This window comes from Solanum pennellii, chromosome 1, assembly GCF_001406875.1.
Source record: "Solanum pennellii chromosome 1, SPENNV200".
In the NCBI taxonomy this organism is placed as follows: domain Eukaryota; kingdom Viridiplantae; phylum Streptophyta; class Magnoliopsida; order Solanales; family Solanaceae; genus Solanum; species Solanum pennellii.
The window spans coordinates 2799324-2823734 of record NC_028637.1 but is presented as its reverse complement, the minus strand read 5'-3'; the positions used below and the strand labels follow the sequence as shown (position 1 = coordinate 2823734).

The window sequence follows — 24411 nt, the reverse complement described above, 5'->3', positions numbered from 1 at the left end:
ATATATGACTTTATATATATATATATATATATATATATATATATATAACTAAATTTGATAAAGATGGATATCTGATGTTTAAAATGCTTATAAATAAAATTAAAAAAATAATATAAAATATACGTGTGGCACTAATTTGAATAAAAAGTTACTTTTTATCTTTGTTGAAATTTGAATACAAAATTTTATGATTCGTAATTCATATTATTTTATTTTACTTTACACAATAAGCTACTGAGTTTGATTAATGCATATTTCAAATATAGAACAAAAACATTTTATTTTTTGAAAAATTTAAATGAGACATTTGTATTTTAAGGTGTGTGCCCCTCTAAATTTAAAGCACCAATATTGCATTTGTATTTACTAAAAAAGATGTGTGCCCCACTTTTACTTAAAGCCTAATCCATTCTAATTTTAACTTGTCATTATTGTTCTTCATAAATTAATAGGTATTTTGTGATTATAAAGTAGTTGTATTGTAAATTTGTCCACATTTTCTAAATTAAAAGTCAAAATCATATAAAATAAAATGACATTAAAGAGAAAATAATTAAAGAAACTAAAAAAATCGAGCAGAATTAAACAGGACAACACAAATTATCAAACATGTCTAAAAAGTGTATAGGGTATAAAGTAGTGGCCTTAATACAACTTCATGAAGTCTAGTATTTACTAGATATAAAACCAAAACTTAATAACAAAACGACGTTAAAAAAAAGAAATTGATCGATGACATATTTGATATTCTTGATCATATATGATTAATCAAACGCGAAAGAAGTGATTTTGGAGAAATCAAGCTTTATGTTTAAACGACACCGTCTTGACGCATATCAATTTGAGGCCATAATCCAAATGGTCCTTTGGATGTCCTAAATACAGAATAACCATCCAATATGCAGCAAAGTAGCAATTTACCATCCGCAAACCTATATTTTGGTACGATTGAATGAAAACGAGTCTCTTTTAGAGTAAAATTCTCAGTCCAAGATTCCTTTACACCGTAATCTTTCATTATCCACAAGTTACAGTTCCGTCCATCTGACATTGATAATGAGTACAATAAAAGCAAAGCATTCCTCCCAATATTGAAACGCCATAATCAGACTTCATACCTAACCTGTAGATTCTGAACGTTGGTGGCTCTAGCAACGATATTTCAATATCTCATCTAGCTCGTGGTTAAGGATATAAATAAGGTGTCACATTTTCTTTCTAAAAAGATATTGTTTCTCTATTTTCTTATATTTTCACGACCAATGATATGTTGCATGAGGATGAATGCATCACAACACATACTACACGTATGTATAGTTAGTTCACCAAGGACTTCAAATAACATCAAGTTCCTAAACTCATCAAGTTATGAAGGGATAGTGGAGGAATCCATTTCAAATCAGTCTTTACCATTTAGAAAACATTGCTTTCGTTTTAAAATATTTAAAACTCAAACTCAAACCCTTCGCTCGAGCATCTCAATATTAAGTATAATGATAAACCACACATCCCCTTGCTTGGGAAATTTCTCAATTAACACAGGCTTTCACAACAATTAGTAGAATCACACATGCTAAACATCATAAATAAGCATCACACGAACTACACAAAGAGGTCCACATTTATCAACTTCTAAGACTAATGATACTAATTTCACGGTTGACTTCCTAAGAACATGTTAATTATTCATCTCAATCTAAGAGAGGGATAGCCAAAACCTACCTCAGTGTCGAAACTTCATTGAACAATCCAATAAGAGTACTTCCTCCACTACACAATCACTGAAATGATCCTCAGCTATCAAAAACGAAAGTAGTTCAAAGATACCCATATTGATAAGATTTGAAATTGACGATAAAATAATTCAAAAATCATTTCAAAAATTGAAAGAAAAAAAATTGATTTTTAGTTGAAAATCAAGTTATACTAGCCAAAAGAAATTCATAGTTGACCCCCACCCCCCACCCAAAAAAAAAAAGAAAATGATCAAGAATCGTGTTTTTTTTTGTGGTTAAAACCGAAGGGCAAAGCCCATTTGATATAAAAAAAAGGAAAAATTGTATATAATAGCAAACTAATAACCTAAAATAAATGGAGTAGCTAGAGTTTGATTTAATTGTGCTCCATAGCAAACGTTAGCCAAAATTTGCCAGGCGCCTCTCTCCCAAAAATCTCGCTCGCCACTCTCCCTCTGCTCGCCTCTCTCGCTTAATACACAGAAGTGTATAAATTCTGTTTCTATTTTGTATAAAGCGAGAGAAAATTGTATATACACATGCAAAAACATATATCTTCGTGTTATACACTTAATTATACAATTTACAAACATTTTACGTCAATTCAGTTGTAGACAAATGCAAATTTTATACAAATATTGCATAGAAAAAGACCAACGAATTATACAATTGCGAATTATACAATTGCAGTGAAATACAATTTTTTCTAGCTTTATACAACAGAAGTGTATATATTGTGTTTCTGTTTTTGTATAAAGCGAGAGAAAAACATATATCTTCTTGCTATACACTTATAATTATGCAATATACATACATTTTAATTCGATTCAATTGTATGCAAAGCAAATTTTATAAAAATATTGCAGCGAATTATACAATTGTGCATTATACAATTGCAGTGAAATAGGATAGCGCATTATACAATTGCAGCGAAATAGATATAAAATTTAGGCCAGCGAATTATACAATTGTATATATATAGCGAATTATACAGTTTTATGTTTGTTATGGAGCGCAATTATGCAAACTTTGCTATAGCATACAAATATGAATTTTTTGTTTCCTACATGTGAAAGTTACCCAAAAAAAATACAAACATGACTAAGCCCAAAACAGCCCTAATTAAAATAAATTCATAAAAAAATAAGACATTACCTAAAGTTAGATTACCATTTCATCTTTACACCAAATTATAATGTTGTATAAATATTTAATTAATTCAAAATTATCATATTATTTTATTATTAAATTTATATTACCTAATGTCATCATACTTTTTTCACTTTTTGCAACTTCATTTCAATTTGAAAGGAATATAAAAAGTATTGATAATCGTGGTTCAATTATGGACCTTTTAAATGTAGGATATGCACTTATATTAAAGTTTTGGACATAGATGTAAAATTAAATTGATGTATTGACATAGAAGTGTTAGAGATTGACTTTTGGACATATAACTTTGAGTCTTTGCTTAGCTTGAAGTTAATTTAAACTTAAGTTTTTTATTCTTTAAATTTGCAGAAGTTGAAAAAAAAGATTGAATAAATGAAAAGAAATATATTCATATATAGTATTTTGGTGATTTATGCTAATTAGTGTTTTACTAATTATATAATTATAAGTGGATAAATGAAACTACTCGAACGGTTGAAATCTGTAATCAAAATAACAAAGTGAAATATACATTAAGAACATCATTTATGAAAAAGTATTATGTAATACATAAATATATTATATGTTGCTGATGATATAATTCATTACACGTTTTGCCTACCTAGCTAAATTTAGTTGGTCAATTTACAGTTTCAAATAATATTTAATCATCTATTGTTCAACAAAAAAGTCTTTCGTCTATTTCAATTTATACTTTTTCACTTTATTCTATTATTCATTACAATGTATTTTTAATATAATTTACATTGTATATACTATCTGTGGTTTTTTTAACATGATATTCGTTATATATGCTTTGTTTGTCTCAATTTATGTGTAGGCGTTGATTGGTCACGAATTTCAAAAGAGAAAAGGCAGACTATTGAAACTTTTTGTTTAATATAAGTCAATGAAATTTTTGTAGCGATAAATCATCTCATTAAATATCCTACTATGAATTTTTATCCCATTATTAAAGGTAAATAAAAAGTTTAAGGGAAAATGCAAAAGTACCTCTCAACCTATGTCCGAAATCCCAGAGACACACTTATACTATACTAAGGTCTTATTACCCCCTGAACTTATTTTATAAATAATTTTCTACCCGTTTTCGGCCTACGTGGCACTAGTTTGAAAAGAAAAAGTCAATCAACGTTGAGCCCACAAGATAGTGCCACGTAGGCCGAAAAGGGGTAGAAAATTATTAATAAAACAAGTTCAGGGGGTAATAGGACCTTAGTATAGTTTAAATTAATCTTTGAGATTTCGGGCATAGGTTGAGGGGTTACTTGTGCATTATTCAAAAGTTTTATAACATTATATTTACTACTAAATAGACAAAAATATCATTTTTTAAGACTGAGTAAAAAATAAAAAATATTACATAAATTGAGATAAAAAAAATATTAGACTGTCCTATTTTTTTTCGCGTGTAGAATATCTAACTTGGTTGTTTATGAGAATAACTCAATGATATAAAAGAAACATATAAATACGAAATAATGAAAAAATGATTTATTGTTTTCTTAATTTATTTATTTAATTCAAAAATCCATTTTTTATTAGGTAGAATAGAACTTTAAAACTTTAATTACTAATGTCTTCTTTATTTTTTTTGAAAGTAAATTAATAATACTGGTCAACTTAAATTTATAGTAAACCTCACTGTTCAAATTGAGTATTAAATCAATTTGACTTTGTGAGAATATTTGAATCCATTTGGTCAAAATAAGAATTAGTGAAAATTTATTAAATTAAATAGTCCTGAATTTGATTGTATTTCACCAACTTTTTGAAGAGATAATATCAAATTAATTAAAATTAGCCATTTTTGGAAAAAATTTCAAAATATAATTATTGCAGACTCTCCTAATATGAAACATTATTAATAAAAAAAATTCAAAATGTCATTTTGGTCAAAAGTAAAATAAATAAATTATAGATTTAGTATAACTTTTATCAGTTAATGTTAAATATCACTATTCAAAACTCATCTTTTCATCTATTTTTTCCCTTTTTTGCCCCTTATTTTTCATATATATATATATTCCCGACTTGGATCTGCATTTCATTTATTTAATTTAGCAATTTTTTTCTCAAATTTGTGGTAAAAAAAGATTTTTCTATGTTTCAATCCTAGCTAGATCTGATTGTTTTATGCCTTGTGGAGTTTCTTGTTCTTCAATTTTAAGCAAAACATACCAAGGATTCAAAAAAAGAACCCCCCCCCCCCCCTCCATTTATTTCAATTATTATAATGTTGTAATTTTATTAAAAGAAAAAATAAATCGGGGTATTTTTTATTTTTTAAAAACATCTGGAATTGATCAAAAATATTATTTTTCAAACTTTGAAATTATTAGCATGGAGGAAAAATTTCACTTTGTGAGAGAATGTATAATTAATTAATTGATATTTCTTTCCTTTGTATTTAAGAAAAAGGGCAAAGAGGGTATGTAATTAATTCTGCATCTTAATTGCCTTGTGTTAATTATTTGGAGTACTATGATAGAATTTAAAATTTTGAAATTATCATTTTGTAAAAATATTTTAATAAAATAAATATTTAATTTAATTAATATATATATTTTTTTTTAGGTGAGTTCAAAACGCAAACTGGACAAATGAAAGAGAACAAAGGAAGTAATTCTAAACTTTCTATCAAAGAGGGAAAAGATGCAGACTACCCGGTGATGGCGGATAATACAACGAATAGTTTAAATATTATTGACTTCATCATTACGGTAATTTTCATATTTTCTATTTTATCTATTTATTTCCCTTTATTTTCAATTTCTCTTCTCTGAAACGTAATTTTTTTAATTTTACTTTTTTTATTCAACTATAAACATTTTTAATACCAAGATAAGTTTTTTGTTTTCTTTTGACATGAATTTTTTATTTAGATGATTTATTGATCGTGGTCTTTTAATTCTATTACATAATCAACTTTTTATTTTCAGTCACTGAGCAATAATGAAGAGGAAAATTGCAAGAACGCGATACATGATGAGAGATCTAAGGAATACAACGAAAGCAAAAAAGAAAAGGAAAAGAAGGTCTCCTTCGACGAGGAACCACTTGAAAAACAACATCAACAACCAGAGATCAATGGTATCTAAGAAATTTTAGACGTTTATTAATTTGATTTGAAATTGGAGAATAATTCTAAAAAATTTTTAGATTCGTGTATTCACAACGTTAATATTGTCTCTGTGTGTCATTTCCTCTCATTTGGTTTTGCATGATTTTCAGGTGAATCGGGGAACAACATTATAACAAGTAACGTTTGTATCTTGGATAATATCGATCATATTGAAAAAGATCACAACTATCACCGCTTGAAGCAAGGGATGCCAAGAAGCAAAAAATCGCGCTCCATTATTGACATATACAAGGTGTTTTTATACTATAATGAAAAATGATTTCAGTACATCGATCTTGTATATACTTATTAGTTTGGTTAACTTATATATCAAATTTCCTTTTATTTTACAGAATACAAAGAGACTCTCACCACCCGAAGAGGAATATAGGCATACAAGTACTTTAGAGAGCCATAAAACTAAAGTACACAATGAAGGCGAAACTAAAAAGGATCAAGTAAATATCTCCGAGGAGATAGTACCTAACAAAATAAAACAAAATATTATTCAAGGTACGTAAATAATCAATTTATTTAAAATTCTTACAATTTATTATTTATACTATTAAAATTATTATATTTTTGATTTGGTTATGCATGATTAACAGGTGAGTTTGAGAACATTGGTGATAATAGATCAAATCTTTCACCAAAAGAGAATAAAGATGAAGAAGACCATTTAAACAAGGGAATATCAGAGAGGATTGTGTTTCAATCCCTTGTTAACTTATGTGAGGTAATTGATTAATAATGACTTATGTATATTTACTTTACTTAAGTAAAAAATAAACTTTAAACTATTAATTTTGAGAAAATAAATTTATTTTTCGTCAATATGAATTTTTTTGATGAGCTCGCTCATTGTATTCCAGAATAAATGTTTCTTTTACAATTATTTCTAAGCAAAAAAAAAGTGAATTTTATAGGTTATAGTACAAAAGGAGATAACTGAAGAGCGCGATGAAAGTGAAACAAGAAAGGATCAAGAGGATTCTATCGACAAGGAACTACCTGACCAACAACAACAAGACATCATAGGTACTTGAAGAATAATTTTACATCTCATAAAATTTGACACTTATGTTAACTTTTTTTATGGAGAAAGATTCTAAATTTTAAATTTTATAGTACAAAAGGAGATAACTGGAGAACACGATGAAAGTGAAACAAGAAAGGATCAGGAGGACTCTATCGACAAGGAACTACCTGACCAACAAAAACAAAACATCATAGGTACTTGAGGAATAATTTTACATCTCATAAAATTTGACACTTGTGTTAATTTTTTGTACGGAGAAAGATTCTACATTTTTAAATTTTAAATATGTTGATATATAGTATTATTGATCACATTATCCATGAAAAAAGAATGATACATTTTTTTTATAGTAACTTTGCACCTAAATGGCATAGGGTGGAGTACTTGTAGCCTAAGATGCTAAACTTATATTGATTCTAAATCCTAATTTGATTTAAAAAAAATTCAACTTGTATTGATTCCATTTTGATTTTAAACTTTTACACACCCCTTTCATTTGGTTATGCACGATTTTTAGGTGAGCCTGAGCTCAACAAAGTCACAAGTGAAGACAATCACTTTTCAAACGACAATGAGGTCAATTGTGGCTCAAAGCTGTTGACAAGAGATGAAAATAATGGAAACTATCGCATCACACAGGGGCTACCGAGGAGTACAAAGTTCCGTTCCATCAGCAACCTCTATAAGGTAATTCATATATACCTTACATCTATTATAGTTTCTTACATTAACATTAAGTATCGTTGGTGAACACAACAATTTTCTCTTTATGTAATTTTCATACTTAAATATTTGATAAAACCAAAAAAAAATTGTTAAACTTATTTTGAGTATGTCTCATATAGTTTTCATGTATTTCGACAGTGTACTACCAGAATGTCACTTGTCGAAGATGAATATAATTGGAATCTTTCAAGGGGAAAAGATTCATTGGAAGATTCCAATATGTACTGCTCGAAAAAAGAAGATTCGAGTGGCAAAAAGGATTTTGGTGGTAAGAGAAAATGTAGAGAAAACCAAAAAGGCGACGAAGAAAAGGATGCTATGACTTAATTCTTCCACCTACAAGGTTGTATTTCAATTATTTCTTTGAATGTTGAATTGTATATGTTAGATTTACAAATTTAAATTTAAGTCACCTTATAAACTTCGCCTATTGCTTCTTCAGTTATATGTTCTTCATTAATTACCCTTTATAAAGGTTCATTTTTCAAAATTCATTGGCAAGTTAACGATGAGCTCTCTTTCGTGGATTTTATTTAAATCATGCTTGTTTTTAATACCAAATTAATAAATATGAGTTCGCACGAGATTCTGATTTTCTTACAAACACTTATTTTAGAGAGTTAAGATGAAAAAATTAAAATTAGTGAAGTATTTATTTCTATTATCTTGTAAGATGTGTGCCCCGCTTTTGCTTAAAACTTATCCATTCTAATTTTAACTTATCAGTATTGCTCTTTTGTCAGAACTCAAAGTATACCCTAGGTATAATATGGCGTACAGAGCCTTGAGACGCCCTAGACAATTTACTAAGCATACGTCATACAGTTAAAAGGAATGAAGATTTCAAAAATAGCAATCTTATGTCATAAAAGAGTTTTACAAAGAGGAAGTCTAACATAGTCTCAATAAGTCATCTAATAAATCAATAGAAGTGGTTGAGACGTAACTCATACACCACACACACTGTATGAAAACTGAAAAAAGAAAGAAAAGAAAAGCTATAAAAGTGACTTGGTCCTCGGACCATGAGGATTCACCAATCTTTGACTCGACAAGGGATATCAACTAGCCACAAGTATGCGAGGTAGGAGCACCAGACACTACATTAGTGAAATAGTGTATATACAAGTATGCATTAGTACATTCATATACTAAGTATGATAGCAATGCATAAATGAAATGCAATGACCAAGCTAAATCATAAGATAGAAGGTTAGAAAACACAGGTTATCATCATGATCAATGCAAGCTTAACATATTTAAAACCCTTGGTGAGATACTTTGAGAGTAATAAAGTTCATTATTGTGGGATGTTTACCATTAACCGACATAGACCATGTGAGATAAAACATGGAATCTGGTGTCTATCCTATACTGAAAAGAGATGTCGTACTTGACAAGGTAAACGTCTAGCTTATGTGGATCCACTAGCTAAGACATCCTACGGGACACGTAGTTAGAGAAAAAAAGATTTCCACTAGATACCCGACCTCTACTAATGGAAAAACATCCATATCAATATTCTCTTGGTGCTAAGTAAAATCTCACGAAATAGTCATTAATCATATTCATTTCATCATCCATGGAGAGACACAATTTAGCAACTAACCCAAGCTAAAGTTATTTACAATAACTCATAAAACATGGTTCAACTTAGGTGTAAAAACATTTCGATCACATGAATCCTTATGTGAGAAAATCTTTCACAACAACAACATTGATACTTTTCTCTCAAAGTATCCTCAAATCATTTACATCTCTTTTCATAAAAGCATGCATGTCTTTATAAAAATCACATTTCATAGTTCATAAGCTTCATCATATGTTCATAATTTGAAATCATTGGATCATGCATGGTTTCATATGAACTCAACTCCAAACATGTAATTTCTTCTATTCATGCATTAAAATATAGACACCAAGTAATTGAATCATAATTGAGAAGAACCCATGAAAAGATTGAATAAAATTCTAACTTTGAATTGAGAATTTAATTTGTAAAATTTAAAAGATTTTGATAACCCTACAGAGGAAAGGACTCCATAAGTGCGTACTAATACACCTTGATAATCAAAGCCCAAAAGCTATGGTGAATTGGGGACCTTGAAGAGAAACCCTAACTTCTTCTTCCTTAGCTTGACAGACAAATTTCGAGAAAGAACTTGGAGGGAATTTGAGATTTAGGAGAATGGTTTTAGGATAGGTAGTTTTAGGACTTAAACTATATATATAGGGATTATAATATGGGTTAAAATGACATAGCTTAGGTATTATACACATTCGAAAAGGAGTCAAATCACTTAAAAATAACTACCAGATTGGTCTATAGGTGTGTGACCTACGGATTGTAGAACTTTTACGGTTCATACAGGTCAAACGTAGACCAAGTACTTGAACCTAACGATCAAACGTAGACCAAGTACTTGAACCTAACGATCAAACGTAGACCAAATACTTGAACCTAATTTCAAGCCAACTTTGGAAGAGATTAATATCACATAAATAAAAATTAGGCATTTTTGAAAAGATCATAAAAGCATAATTGTTGTGTACTCTACCCACATGAAACATTATTAAATAAATTTAAAAACTCATTTTGGTCAATTAGTGTTAAATATCTCTCTTATTATGACACAATATAAAAAACAATTTATGACAATAATTAAATTCAAAACTCTCGAATGTCCATATCATTATCGTTGCACTTTAAGGATTATAAATACCAATTTGCCTCCTCATTTAAATCAATTTTGTGGTTTACGGGTATGTGATTCGCACGTGGTGTTTCATGTAAATTTTAATAAATATATTAGATAAAAATAAAGGAATACCAAAAGATTTCTTTACGGTATGTGCTTCGAACGTGTGTTTCATGTAAATTTTAATAAAAATATATTAGATATAAATGAAGGAATACCACAAAAGATGTCTTAAAGTTTTAAATTAAATATTTGACTGTTATGAATATGAAAATATGAGAGTTATGAATATTAAAAGTGTAACAGTTTGAATAGGTAATTAGATATGAATTATGAATAAGAATATTAAAGCAAATAAAGAAAAAAAGAATAAACAATAGGATATTATGTCTTTCCTTTTTGCACATTTGCACCCTTTTAAATTATTAAATTTCTTTATATATCATAAAATATAATACTTTATTCACATAATTTATTTTATTTATGAGAGGAATTACGAAAAAAAGTTATGAAAAGTTGAGTAATTTATGTACAAAATTTTGGATCTACTAATTTAAACTATTAAATAACTAACTGCTTATAACATTTTGATCTGTAGTAAGAGTAAAGTCGTAATTGAACTTTTAACTTTGATATGTATATATTCGCAGTTCAGTTCAATCTAGTAAGTATTCATGTTTATGCTAGAGATGTAGACTTGTATGTGCAGATCATTTTAAGTTTTTTTTTTGACTTTTTTGAATTTATGGTAAAACAATTTTTCTTATTCTCTAAGCACGGGTTTTGCACGTGTAACCGATATTCGTTGTTACATCATATTGTTAACATTTTAAAATTTAAAATTATAATGTATAATGAAATTATAGTGCGATGTATACATTAAGACCTTGATATAGATTAAAAAAATAAATACAAAATTAGTACATAATTTTTCATGTTCTTATGGACTCCTTGCCTCGTATCCAATTAAAATTTAAGAGTCTTTTTCATCTACTTTAACTATAGAATAAAAATGATAACATTGGGTAGGAGTTTCATGAAATAAAATAAATGAGCTTCTATAGATAAAAATGAAGAAATACCAAAAATATCATAAAGTTTTAAATTAAAAATTTAGATGTTGTGAATATGAAAAGAAGAGAGTTATGGATATTAAAAGTGTACCGGTTGAATATGTAATTAGATATGAATTATAAAATATGAATATTAAAGCAAATAAAGGAAAAAAAAAATAAACAATAGGAAATTATGTCTTTCCATTTTGCACACTTTTAAATTTTGCATAATTTATGTACAAAATTTTGGATTTACTAATTTAAGCTATTATTAACACTATTATTATCATTTTAAAGATATAGATATTTCATTAGGAATTAATCAAAAGAAGTTCAAATGTTATTAACATTTAATTAAAATGATACAGTATAATATTTGAATAGTTAAATGCCTTATAACATTTTGATTTATAGCAGGTGTAAAATTGTAATTCAATTTTTAACTTTAAGCCTTCCTACTCCGTAGTTCAGTTCAATCTAATAAGTATCGATGTTTATGCTGGAGATGCAACTTGGATCTGCAGTTCATTTTAAGTTTCTTTTTGCTTCCCCGATAGGTTCTTTTTTATATAGCAATGTTTGTTCCAACTTTTTTTATTATCTTGAATTTATGGTAAATAATATTTCATATTTTCAATCCTAGCTAGATTTGATTGTTTTTATGTTTTATGGAGTTGCTTGTTGTTCTTCAATTTTATGTGAATAATAGTCTCTGGACACGTTCTTTGCACGTGTAGCCAAATTAACTGTTACATATTAAAAAATAAAAGGGAAAATGCACAAGTACCTCCTCAATCTATGCCCGAAATTCCATAGACACACTTATACTATACTAAGGTCTTATTGCTCCCCTGAAGTTTTTTTATAAGTAATTTTCTGTCCCTTTTCGGCCTACGTAGGTTGAAAAAAAAAGTCAACAAGCGTTGGACCCACAAGATAGTGCCACATAAGCCGAAAAGGGGTGAAAAATTATTAATAAAATAAGTTTATGGGGGTAATAGGACCTTAGTATAGTATAAGTGTGTCTCTGAGATTTTGAGCACAGATTGAGGGGGTACTTGTGCATTATCCCAAAATAAAATTATATTACATAATGAAATTATAGTGTGAGGTATACATTTATAATTTACTTAAAAAAATAACTTTAATAAAATATAATTGAGGGGTACTTGTGCATTATCCCCTACAATGTTGTATTTCAATCATTTCTTTGATGTTGAATTGTATTAGTTGACAAATTTAAATTCAAGTTAACCTTATAAACTTTACTAATTGCTTCTTCAGTTGTATGTTCTTCATTAATTACCTTTTTCTAATGTTCATTTTAAAAATTCATTGGTAAGTTAAGGGAGCTCTCTATCGAAGATTTTTTTAATTTATGCTTGATGTTAAATCAAATTAATAAATATGAGTTCACCCGAGTGTTACGACTCAAAAATGGGCGTGATGACACTCGTCTTATCCCGCCAAGACAAGTCAGCCTAACCCAATAATTTTGATAAAATGCAGAAATAAAACCAAAGTTTGATAACGATTACTAATACGGAAACAATTCAATTTAATTCAATTCTCAAGACCTGGTAGTCACATGTACAAGCCTCTAATGTAAATACTAGAATTGAAATAAAAATACGAGTCTAACATGAAGTTGTCTTTCAAGTAAAAAACAAAGTCATAAACTGGAGTAGGAAAGTTCGCTGAGATGACAAGCAGCTACCTCACAATCCTCCACACGATGCCTCGAAAACGAAGAGAATGGAATGTATCACGAAAATCCGGGCTCGTAACTTACAAAAATTTGTAAAAGTAAGGGGTGAGTACCAAACTACGCGGTACTCAACAAGCAAACCTCTAAACACAAGTTAAGGGAACAAAATATGGGCACTCCTTACACCCTATCTGAACCTCCACACTACAAACAACTCACAGTTTACCAAACACACAACTCAATAACCACACTATTAGTTTACATATTCTCAATAACAACTCAATATTCAACAGTCACATTTTTCACAGAAAAACACTAACAAGATCAGAAAAACACGTATTCAAATTCATCAATAATAAAAATGTGTAATGCCATGAGATGCAATGTCAAGTATAGTGATGCATGTCTTCCCTAATGATACACACCCGCTGTCTCTCAGTTTGGGACCCATGGGGGACATATTTGTCCATGCATCTGTCGCGGCGCACCACACGACCCTCGATAATAGTAAACATCACGGCGCGCGATACGTCCCTCGAAATAATAATATCCATCGCGGCGCGCGATACGACCCTCGAAATGGTACATCCTCTTATCACATAACTCTTATCACAACCATGTTTCAAATGCAGTGCGAATTACATGCTTAAATAAAAAATGAGGAGATAGCCATTTCGATAACAAAGCACAATTTGCAACAAGGAATACAAGACCAACAAATAAGCAACAAGTCTCCAAATCATTCTCAACACCACACAAGGAAATACACGAATTTCATACGCTTAACAAGAGTTTAGAAATCCACTTGCCTTAGCCAATTAAATTATCACCCTGGGACTTGAGCCTTCCCTTTCCGTTGCGCTTCCGAATCGATGCAACCTATCCAAGTATATATATTCACTATAAGATTTCGAAACTAACAACACCCCCATTAATATGTGTTTAATCTTAACCTTAAAAATTCACCCAAATTTATAATCAGGTTCCTAAGTTTCAAGCTTATGGTTATGTCTCAGTTCTCTTTTTTTTTTCAATATCACAATTCAAATTTGTATAAGTCAATAGATATAATATTTAATCAGCTATTCTACATACCCAAACTTTGTTAATAATGTGATAATAATAAAAAATTTATCAAATAACTAATCACTCACGAAACTAACACAACCTCAAATCCCAAAAATTTATTTGCACCCACCGAATCTACTCTTCCTAATTTCCTAATTGCTATCCACACATGCACATCAATCAACAAAAATTTCCAAGGACCCACGCAACAGCCTATATCCTTTCAATCCATTTATGACCAACATTTATTATTATTATTTTTCTTTTCCTAATGATCCAATAATACATATAACATTAAGAATAAACAAATCATTGAATTTCCAATTTAATAATGTGGCAATTAGAAATCAACAAAAAAAAAATTACCTACAATATTTTCCATTTACATTGGTTCATATTCCCGGACAATCATTACCTATGATTAATTTTTCTTTTAACAACAACCACATAGTTACAAAATAATAACTAATAATTCTAAAATAGGTAATTAAGTCTTCTTTCTCTTTCTACCCATCATATGCTAACATTCCTATATATATAATTATAATATTATGTATTCATGCAGGTAATCCATCCAAAATTTCCATTTATTAAAAGCACATATCTGCACTCGTGATCGACGCCGTCACATGTCAATTTTCGTTCCATTTCTCCTTATTTTCTTTCAACAGCCGCACACTCTCTTTCTCTTTTCTAAATTAATAGTTTATTAAAACTGATAAAATCCACTAACTTATTCTTTTAATACCTGACCCTAATAGTATAGAGTTTTAAACAAATGGACACTTTAGCCCACTAACTATGGATTAATTCAATTATCTACAATTATTCTTTGATTAAATAACTTCTGTTACACAAATAATTTAAATTTTCAAAAAAAAGGTCTTCTGGGTCATTACATCGAGATTCGTGGGAAATCCCCAAACAAAATAAAGTGTTTGATTAAATTACAACCTTGTCCTCCTATACAACAATTTTTAAGTTAATATACAATAATAACTTAGGAAGTTTGAAGCTGAATTTACTGAGCAACACTTCCTCATAGGGTCACCAAAGTAGACTCCTTCGGCCGCTCCCATTGTTATAGAATCATAAGCTTTCTTCTCTGCCTCAGCTTGAGAACTTCTTTCTACATTAAGATCTGACCCTCGAGTTTATAATCAAATATTTTTAAATATTTTAATAAATTAATAGAATATGAGAAAAAATTATTGAATTTCTGTGAACCTAAAGTTGTATCGACCCTTGATATTAACATATCGTTATGTAATACTCGTGCACTATCTTTTTGTAATAAAGGTAAAATTAAATGAAAAATAGTTAAGTTAGATTACTATTAGACAGAGATATATATTATTTCTTTTTGAGAATGACTTGAAAAAAAAAGTATAAATAAATCGAGACAAATAAAATACAATATAATAGGAACATATTTATACATATACAAAGTGTTGATTGAATTAAATGAAATAATGCTACTTTATGATACAACATTTAACAAAAATTGCCCTATAAGGTCCCTCTTATGCTTTCTTTGGTCCTTATAAGGAATTTAAGGTTACTATACAAATTTACTATATTCCCACAAAGGTAGGGCTAACGTCTGCGTCCATCCTACCTTGCCCCGATCCTACATGTAGAATTTCATTGGGTATATATATATATAGATTAACTATCTTCAGCTCCGGAGGAACTTCCAAGGGCCTGTCCCGGTGCCTATCCTGCAAACCAAGAAGCAAAAAATAAACAAATTGTGCTTCTGAATCCCAAGGTCGCCTTAATAGCCTGTTTGACCAATCTTCTGAAAAAACCGAAATGATGATTTTCTTACAAAAAGCGGTTATTTCAGAGAGTTGACGTGTTTGATCAAGCCTTTAGGGAAAAAAAGTAAAAAACTTTTGGAGTCCTAGGTTAGACACAAACTATTGTGTTAATATTGCAAAGGCCTTCTTTAACTTGCTTCAACATTTATGCCCTCCAACTTTGGGTGTGCACAAATAGACATTAAACTTGTATAAAATTGAACAAGTAGACACACATTCTGTACGTGGCATAATACACATAGGATGGCATATAGGACACACAATTGTCATGTAGGACGCCATGTATGACAAATGTGTCTATTTGTTCATTTTTATACAAGTTTAAGTGTCTACTTGTGCACACCCAAAGTTAAAGGTCATAGTTGCTAGCTAAAGCCAAGTTAAAATACATGTTAATGTATTATGCCTATTGCAAAAGTGTTCTTCAATTGATTAGTCAAACACAAACTGTTATCATCCAAATTTTTTTTTTTGAAAAGTAGATTTTGGAAGCTTGACCAAACAATCTACAAGTCTTGGTTTTTCGGATGCTTACCTTCCAAAGCCAGCTAAAGCTCTTAAGCTCATATAGATGGTTAGAGCTACCCAAATTCCGATATATCCATAACTTGATGAAAGAATGAGAAGGAATATAATGCTGAAAAGAGCCACCGTCAGCTGAAACCAAACGAGTTCATGTCAATAAACGTTTAATAAATTATCCTCAAAACATCACGAGGAAGAGTTCTTCGAGAAAGTAATTCTCTATTTGGAAATGTGCGCGTGGTTGTGTGTGAAGACGTAGTAGGAGTGGGGTGGTTTGAGGACATTTCTTGAGTTGAAGTGCGAGTGCGAGTGATTCAAATGCAGTTGACACCTATCTGTTGCTCAGACTCTCCAAAAATGATGTCAGATCTTCGAAAAATGCACTACTTTTGAAGCATCTGACACACACCCTTCGACATTTTTGAAGAGCCAGAACAACATAGGTTGAGAGATGAGACTGATGTGGCAACACTATAATATTTTACAATGTAAAAGGGAAGTTCATACCTATTGTGAGCATAGTGTGTTTATTATGTGTTGACAGCAAGAAATGAATGTTTCGAGTGAGCTTACCATCGAGTATGCAGAATATGCAAAGTCAGACGCGCCAAAGTTAACACCATCGAAGACAAAAGCCAGGCAATTGATCGGTTGAGTTGCTGCAACAAACTGAAATCGGAAGAAATGGTTATAAGTTCTGAACCACGTCTACTGTAAAAGATTTGTAATGTTTCAAGGACGTGTGTATAGATGGTGTGTACCGGGATTCCAATGCCAATTAGGTTTAGGACATTGACATCTTTTGTAAATACTCGTGCTCCGTAGTGTAAACCAATTCCAAGAACGAGTGCTAGTACCAGTCCTAGAACTACTCCCAACTGCACGTTTTCAGGAACTAGTTCGTTACTTTAGCTACTCGTATATGAGTACTCTGCTGTTTAATAACCTTTTTAGTACCTGTAACACTCTTGATGCTGTTGCAGTACACCTACTGAAGTCCTTTTGAGCAAATGCACTTGCGAGTATCGCCTGAAAAGGGAAAAGGAACGTTGAAGTTCGTTCACATAATATGATGAACGTTGATGCTTTCTCGTGGTGGCAAATATGAAAGTACTAATGTTCAGTCAAACGTCTCTATAACAACATCGTTTGTCCAGTTTTTTTTGGCAGCTATAATTAAATGCTTTTATCGAGAGCTTATAATATAACATAAGATGAAAGAACGGTTCCACAACAAACATGATTGTTGTAGTGAAATGTTGTTCGAGAAGATGATCGTGATAGAGAGGTCTGACTGTCGAAAACATGTGATGCATCGATCTGGTTAGAAATCGTTCTGTCTTTTCCTCTGTCTCTTTAGCTTAGACAGCCGAAAAGTATGGATGGGGGAGATTACATTTTACGCGTCTTACCTGCCCAGCGACAGCTAATCCGTCAGCTAGAAGAGATGTAGCAAGCCAAATCTGCAAGCAGACCTGAAATGCAGCCATTTGTGTTGGTCCTAACCTTGCAGCCAACGATGCAGCTAATGTTACGCAGAATGTTACCGCTATGACCCTCACTAACAACAGGAAGCCTGAAATTCGGAGAGAAAAAGAAGAAAAAATCAGTTTAACTTCTATACGAGTACGAAAGGTATACATTCAGAGTTGGCATTCAAGTGAAAATTCCTTTCTAGACAAAAAACAGAACGAAATCTGATGAACAGACGTGGTTCAACATTTCAGGAAACATCTTTCCAATAGAGAGTCGAGAGGTTGTTTCCAAGTCAGATCTGTCTAAGGACCCCTACCTTTGCGGGAGTAGAGAGGTTGTTTCCAATAGACCATCGGCTCGACAGACAAGAAAAGAATTCGAAACATAGTAGCAAGAAAATATGACAGCAAAATAGCAAGTGAGGCAACAAATAGTAGTTTACAAAAGCAAGAAAATACTTACCATTCGTAAGAAATCGAGAAAATTGAAGATACTTGAGACTAGGAGGCACGACATCGACCTTCTCCAATAGTCTCCAAAACAGTATAATTGAAATGAGGTACCTATAATATCAATTTCAAGTAATAAGAACATGTTTCCAATATATCGCGAACTCTTTAATCAGTAAAACTGTTGCCTCGCGATTTTTGTTTATTATGAGGAGAGACTAGAATCTACTCACTGAGAAATTACATGAGCGATTGCAGCACCACTGACACCGAGATGGAAAACGAACATGAATATAGGGTCCAAAATTATATTTGCCAAATCTCCAGCCACTGTATGATATGTCAAAACACACACAGGAAATGAAAAGGCGAAGTCAGACTTAGGGCCTCGTTTGTTTTATTAAGATTAAGACGTTTGAATCTGAAAGCACGATGTGTATCACATCTCACACATCCCTAATTACTTACCAGTAGCAAATAGTGGAGTTTTCGTGTCTTTAAAACCTCGAAATACACCTTGCATAGCTAATGAGAGGAGAACTGCTGGTGCACCAAGTGACCTCAATCTCAGGTAATCTTGTGCTGGTTTCGACATAGATGAGCCCTGTAAATGATCAACATACAACCGGAAATTGACACTATGAGAGCCTCACCTAACTCCGAAAAAACGAGATGAAAAAAAGTAAAAGAAAATAACACCAAAGAGTTGGAAGAAGGATACAAGAATATAAATTGGAAAAAAAATACTCATTCCGTCCCAATTCATGTGACACTCTTTCATTTTTAGTTCGTCCAAGAAAGCATAACAATTCAACTCTGTCCTTCCCGTTTTACCCTTGCTGAGATCATTTATAGACACACAAATATCTACGAATTGTTTTAAACCACAAGTTTCCAAATGATTCTTAAACTTCGTGTCCAGTCAAACGTCTTGACATAAATTGGGACGGAGGGAGTAAGAGATTACGTACTCTTCCCTCTCTGTGTACGAAGAGATCAACTTACAGGTTTGATTCCCATGAATTTTAATAACGGCTTTGCTCCAGCGATAAGAAATACTGCTTGGATGATGCCAAGAACAGCACCAATGATCAATGCAGATGACGCGGATGGAATGTGTCTCTTTTCAGGCTTAGATTGCACTATTTCAAAGCTCGTAACTAGATTTTCGGACTTGCATACACTCTCTGTAGAATCTGAAGGTAAACGAAGAAGTTGAAAACATAGTGTCATTATCAAAAAGCAGAACGGAAACATGCACGTGAAATCATTTCTCGAGTGTGTAACATAGCTACTTAGTTTCAGTTTCAACACTTCTACCCAAACACATAACTTCTTAAAAAGCGTTTGATTTTCACTTTCAAAAACATACCATTTTTAGGTATTAGGCTTTTGCTTTCACTCTTTGACGGTGGATCGGTTTCAAATGCTTCAGCATCAACTCCTTCATTCTTCTCCATACACTTGTCATCTTGAAGGTCTTCGTTTGCATTCGTGATTGCATCTTCCTCCGCGACAAAAGAAGTTGTTACGCTGACCAGGGGAAATATTGCAATCTTAGATGCTTGATTGAATACAGCAATTGAAACTCCTACAGCAGCCTGCTCAATCGCACCTGTTTCGAACCAAATTCGAGTTTATTTTTGATGATCTTAAAACTGTTTTGCTCAACATCTACCTTAGTTTATAAGTCTAGCTTATGTGCCAAATACTACTAATGTGTTCAGCAGAACTCAGTAACTTTAGCTCACTCTATATTTGTTTTGACGAGTCAAAACTACACCTCAAGTATCTTGATATTTTGAGTTTCATACCTGAGATATCAGGTCTACGAACTTCCTAGATTAGCTATCAGCAAATGTGTAACGACCCAACCCGATAGTGATATTGTCCGGTTTGGACCTAGGCCGGCACGGCATTAAAACTCATCAGTAGTTGGTAAGGTCTGCTTACTTATATAACCAACATCTCTCGTGTGTTTTTGCCAATGTGGGACTTTAATCTTAAGCTGGGGCATCAAAAAATGTTTATCAAACACACCTCTACATAAATGACGTAGGAAAAGGGAATAACTGATGGTTAACGTGTGTTATGATAAATGACATAATGCATAAACATGTCCTTTAACTTCGCTTCAAATCACATTTATACCCTTCAACTTTGGGTGTGCACAAGTAGACGCTTAAACTTGTATAAAGTTGAACAAATAGACACACATGTCCTACATGTCATTTTTTGTCCTACGTGTAATGCGTCATGTAGGACTCGTGTGTTTACTTGTTCTGCTTTTTATACAAATTTAAGTGTCTACGTGCATTTCCAAAGTTGAAGGACATAAACGTAAAATGTGGCCAAGTTAAAGGGCACATATATGTATTATGCCTATGATAAATAGTTGATGATAGTTCAGATAGAAAAAAATGAACATCTGATAGTGTTCATATATAAAACTCGTAAAAAAGTGATAGTTTTGATCATTAACTCTTTCGTTTAATCTGTACAAATAATCTATTCAGAATCCAGTGAGCGAAACAAAAATGCAATCCAAAAGTCGAAACACGTGAACTAAAAGTCCTAGCTCCGCCTCTAATTGCAAGACAATAGAGAAACATAAACTTTTGTGAAGTTGATACCTATATGGCCAATAAATGCTGTATCAACTAGAGATGCAATTGGATCTGCTGTTAAAGCTAGTGCAGCAGGTAGAGCAATCCTTCCTATTTCTTGTCCAAGTTCATCCAATTTAAAAATTGATCTGCTCAAAGGAAAAAAAAAAGGGATAAAGTTACACATTTGACCGATCGATCGAAAATAATTACATTCATTAGTCAAATATATATATATTTTTTGTATAAAATATGTATATTATGTATCAGGCATAATACATATATATGCCCTTTAACTTAGCCTCGTTTCATATTTATACCCTCTAACTTTGGATGTGTACAAATAAACACTTAAACTTATATAATGTTGAACAAATAGACACATTAGTCCTATGTAGCACAATACACACTACACATCACGTAGGACGCAAACTGCCATGTAGGATGCCACATAGGACACGTGTGCCTAGTTGTTCCATTTTATACAAGTTAAAATGTCTATTTGTGCACACTCAAAGTTGAATGACGTAAATATAAAATGAGGCAATGTTAAAGGGCATATTTATGTACTATGTCTATATATTAATATACAAAAAAATTATACATTTGCCTGCTATTATTTAACTGTGCCCTCTCTTTTATATCGTGCAGGACTATGCTATTCAGACTCTTTAAATATCGCTACTAAAATATCAGGAATTAGCAATGGAACAAAATTTTATAGCTAAACAACAATAAAAACACCATAATCCATGACTAATCCTATTTAGCAACGGATTAGCTATGGATTATCTAAAAAATCTATTAGTTAAAGCATTTTATCTATAGATTAGCGACGAAAAATCCTATAATTTTTCTTGTAGCCATAGGATGTGTGTCGATTCCTCCTAAAGTAATGCAGTTTCTGAGGATTGTCATGAGCGCGATAATATTTTTTAAAGAGTCTGAGCAATATTATTGGTATGACACAAGGATATAAATGAGGAAAAAAACACACATTAATTTTATAATTTCTTTACATGTAAAGTGTGTATATAAACCTTTTAAATTAAATGATAAATCTAAAACTTTTTGACCAGATGATAAAAATAAAATAAAATTGCAAAAAACTTTACCTTATATCTCTGAAAAATATGGAGAGTGGGTTTTTAACATCCTCTCTACCTGAAACTTCTTTTTCTTCCATACTTGTATACTGCAAAATGGCAAAAATCCCAATATAGAAATTTATAATATATATATACAACTACAATAAAACCTTGAACATTTATTTTATAAAAACAATTTCGTTACGATGTTTGACTGGATATAAAATTTAAGAGAAAAATAAGCCATTAAAAAATTTACGGCTATAAATAAGGGAAGGATAAACAGAAAAGTTTAAAGTCAAATTGTTACTGAATATAAAAATATATCAATTTTTTTTTTGTGATTAACTAAAACAGAAAGAGTGTTACGTAAATTGAAGCGATTGAAAGGAATAATTTTTTCTAAGTGAGGTACTATCTGTTTTATTTTAAGTATATATATATATATATTTTTCACAAAGTTCCTAAAATATTGAAATCATCAATTTGAGGTTAACATGAGTCCAGATTGTACTTCAAGAGGATAAAACCTTCCTTGGATGTCACTTTTTTTTTTTTTTTGAATAGTTTACATCTGTTTTTTTTTTTTTGGTATTAAATTTCCATTTAATGGTTGACATGTACCAACAAATTTAAAATTTGGTATAAATTAAAGTACTTTTTTTTATTTCAATTTTTATTTCAACTTATGTGAATGTTTTCAAATGGTTATGGAGTTTAGGATTTTTTAAAAATAAAATTATGATTTAAAATAAATCGTAGATATTTTTGTGACTATAAGTTATTTCAGTAATATTTTTAAAATTTAAGCAAATTTTCTAGGCAAGGTATCTAGGGCTTGTTTTTTTTTTTTTTAAATAATAATATCGAAACTGAAAAAAACAGTAAGATATGAATTATGATTTACCTTACTAATCCTATTGAGGCGTAAAAAAAGGAAAAGATTAAAGTTTAAAAATTAAAATTATGACTAAATATGAAAAACCAAAAAAAAAATTCTATAATTGACAAGAAAGGAAATAATATTACATAAATTACTTATTGTAAATGTTATTGAGAATTTTTTTTTGTATGATTATGTGAATTCAGATGTAAACTATTTCAAACATTTTGCGGAAAATACATAAGTATCTCCAATCTATGTTCGAAATCTCAGAGACACACTTATACTAAGGTTCTATTACCCCTAAACTTATTTTTAAATAATTTTATGTCCTTTTTCGACTTACATGACACTATCAACTAGATAGCTCGAAAAAATTGTCAACACGCGTGTTGGACCCTAAAGATAGTATCACATAGGTCGAAAATAGACATAAAATTATTTAAAAATAAGTTCGGGGTAATAGAACCTTATTATAAGTGTGTCTCTGAAATTTCGAATATAGGTTGGGAATACTTATACATTTTCTCAAGATTTTGAGACTAGAGATAATATAATTGCATATTTTTATTTCTGCAAAAAATGTTTATGCATCTTTCAATCTCAAGAGATTAACAAACTTTAATGGAAAAAGAAAAAAAAAAAAAGATGACATATTTTAACATTTAATGAAGAAATATGTAAAATGTTTTTGTTTTTGACAATATACCTTTTTTATGACGATAGTTCATTCTGGTTCTCTCGAAAAACTTCTTTTCTATTATCTTCCAACATATGAACAAGTGAACGTAACTCAAACCTATATAAATAAAATTCAATAATACTTAATATGTTTCTATTATACTTTTACCTTTCTATAGTAACTTTGATACAATTAATTTGTTTTGTTGTTTGTGTAATAATATGCTTTTTTTTTTAAACAACAAATATCTAAACATTATTGTATCTTTGGTTAAACGTAAAATCTGGGAAAAAGTGGTGTTTGGCAATGGTTTTAATTAACTAACATTAGCTAAATACTGTTTTCACCTTGATTAAAGGAAAATGACAAAATGTAAGGCATTTAAATAACAACATAAAGCTAAAGAAAAAAGGAAATTATTATCTCCTATAAAAAACAAATGAAATAGAGTAGGAAAATAATTATCAAGATAATTGGAGATAAAATTTTATGACTTTTCATTTAAGTCATAATGAGATTAGAAATCGATGCTGTGTTAGTAAAAACGATAA

General features: G+C 30.5%; 2 protein-coding genes across 3 annotated transcripts; one reads left to right on the top strand and one right to left on the bottom strand.

The window, feature by feature from the left end:
• The first annotated feature begins 5512 nt into the window (after window positions 1-5512).
• Window positions 5513-8154, top strand: LOC114075607. The gene is made up of 9 exons (XM_027914040.1): window positions 5513-5632; window positions 5852-6002; window positions 6144-6286; window positions 6387-6546; window positions 6642-6769; window positions 6960-7071; window positions 7162-7266; window positions 7590-7759; window positions 7937-8154. Exons 1-9 carry the CDS (start codon window positions 5513-5515, stop codon window positions 8123-8125), a joined length of 1278 nt encoding a protein of 425 aa, XP_027769841.1. The 3' UTR covers window positions 8126-8154.
• Window positions 8155-15733: 7579 nt separating this feature from the next.
• On the bottom strand, window positions 15734-24022 carry LOC107014411 (protein DETOXIFICATION 42-like). 2 transcript variants are annotated; one of them, XM_015214327.2, is made up of 14 exons: window positions 23888-24022; window positions 22323-22402; window positions 21235-21356; window positions 19974-20216; window positions 19607-19797; window positions 19070-19205; window positions 18835-18931; window positions 18615-18715; window positions 18089-18252; window positions 17634-17705; window positions 17438-17554; window positions 17250-17345; window positions 16687-16808; window positions 15734-16049 (listed from the first exon to the last, which is right to left on the bottom strand). In XM_015214327.2, the coding sequence occupies exons 2-14, from the start codon at window positions 22391-22393 to the stop codon at window positions 16007-16009; spliced, it is 1575 nt and encodes a 524-aa protein (XP_015069813.1). In that variant the 5' UTR covers window positions 22394-22402; window positions 23888-24022; the 3' UTR covers window positions 15734-16006. The 2 variants fall into 2 exon arrangements, with proteins under 2 accessions (XP_015069813.1, XP_027769903.1); XM_027914102.1 differs by lacking the exon at window positions 23888-24022 and adding an exon at window positions 22665-22686.
• Window positions 24023-24411: the final 389 nt, after the last annotated feature.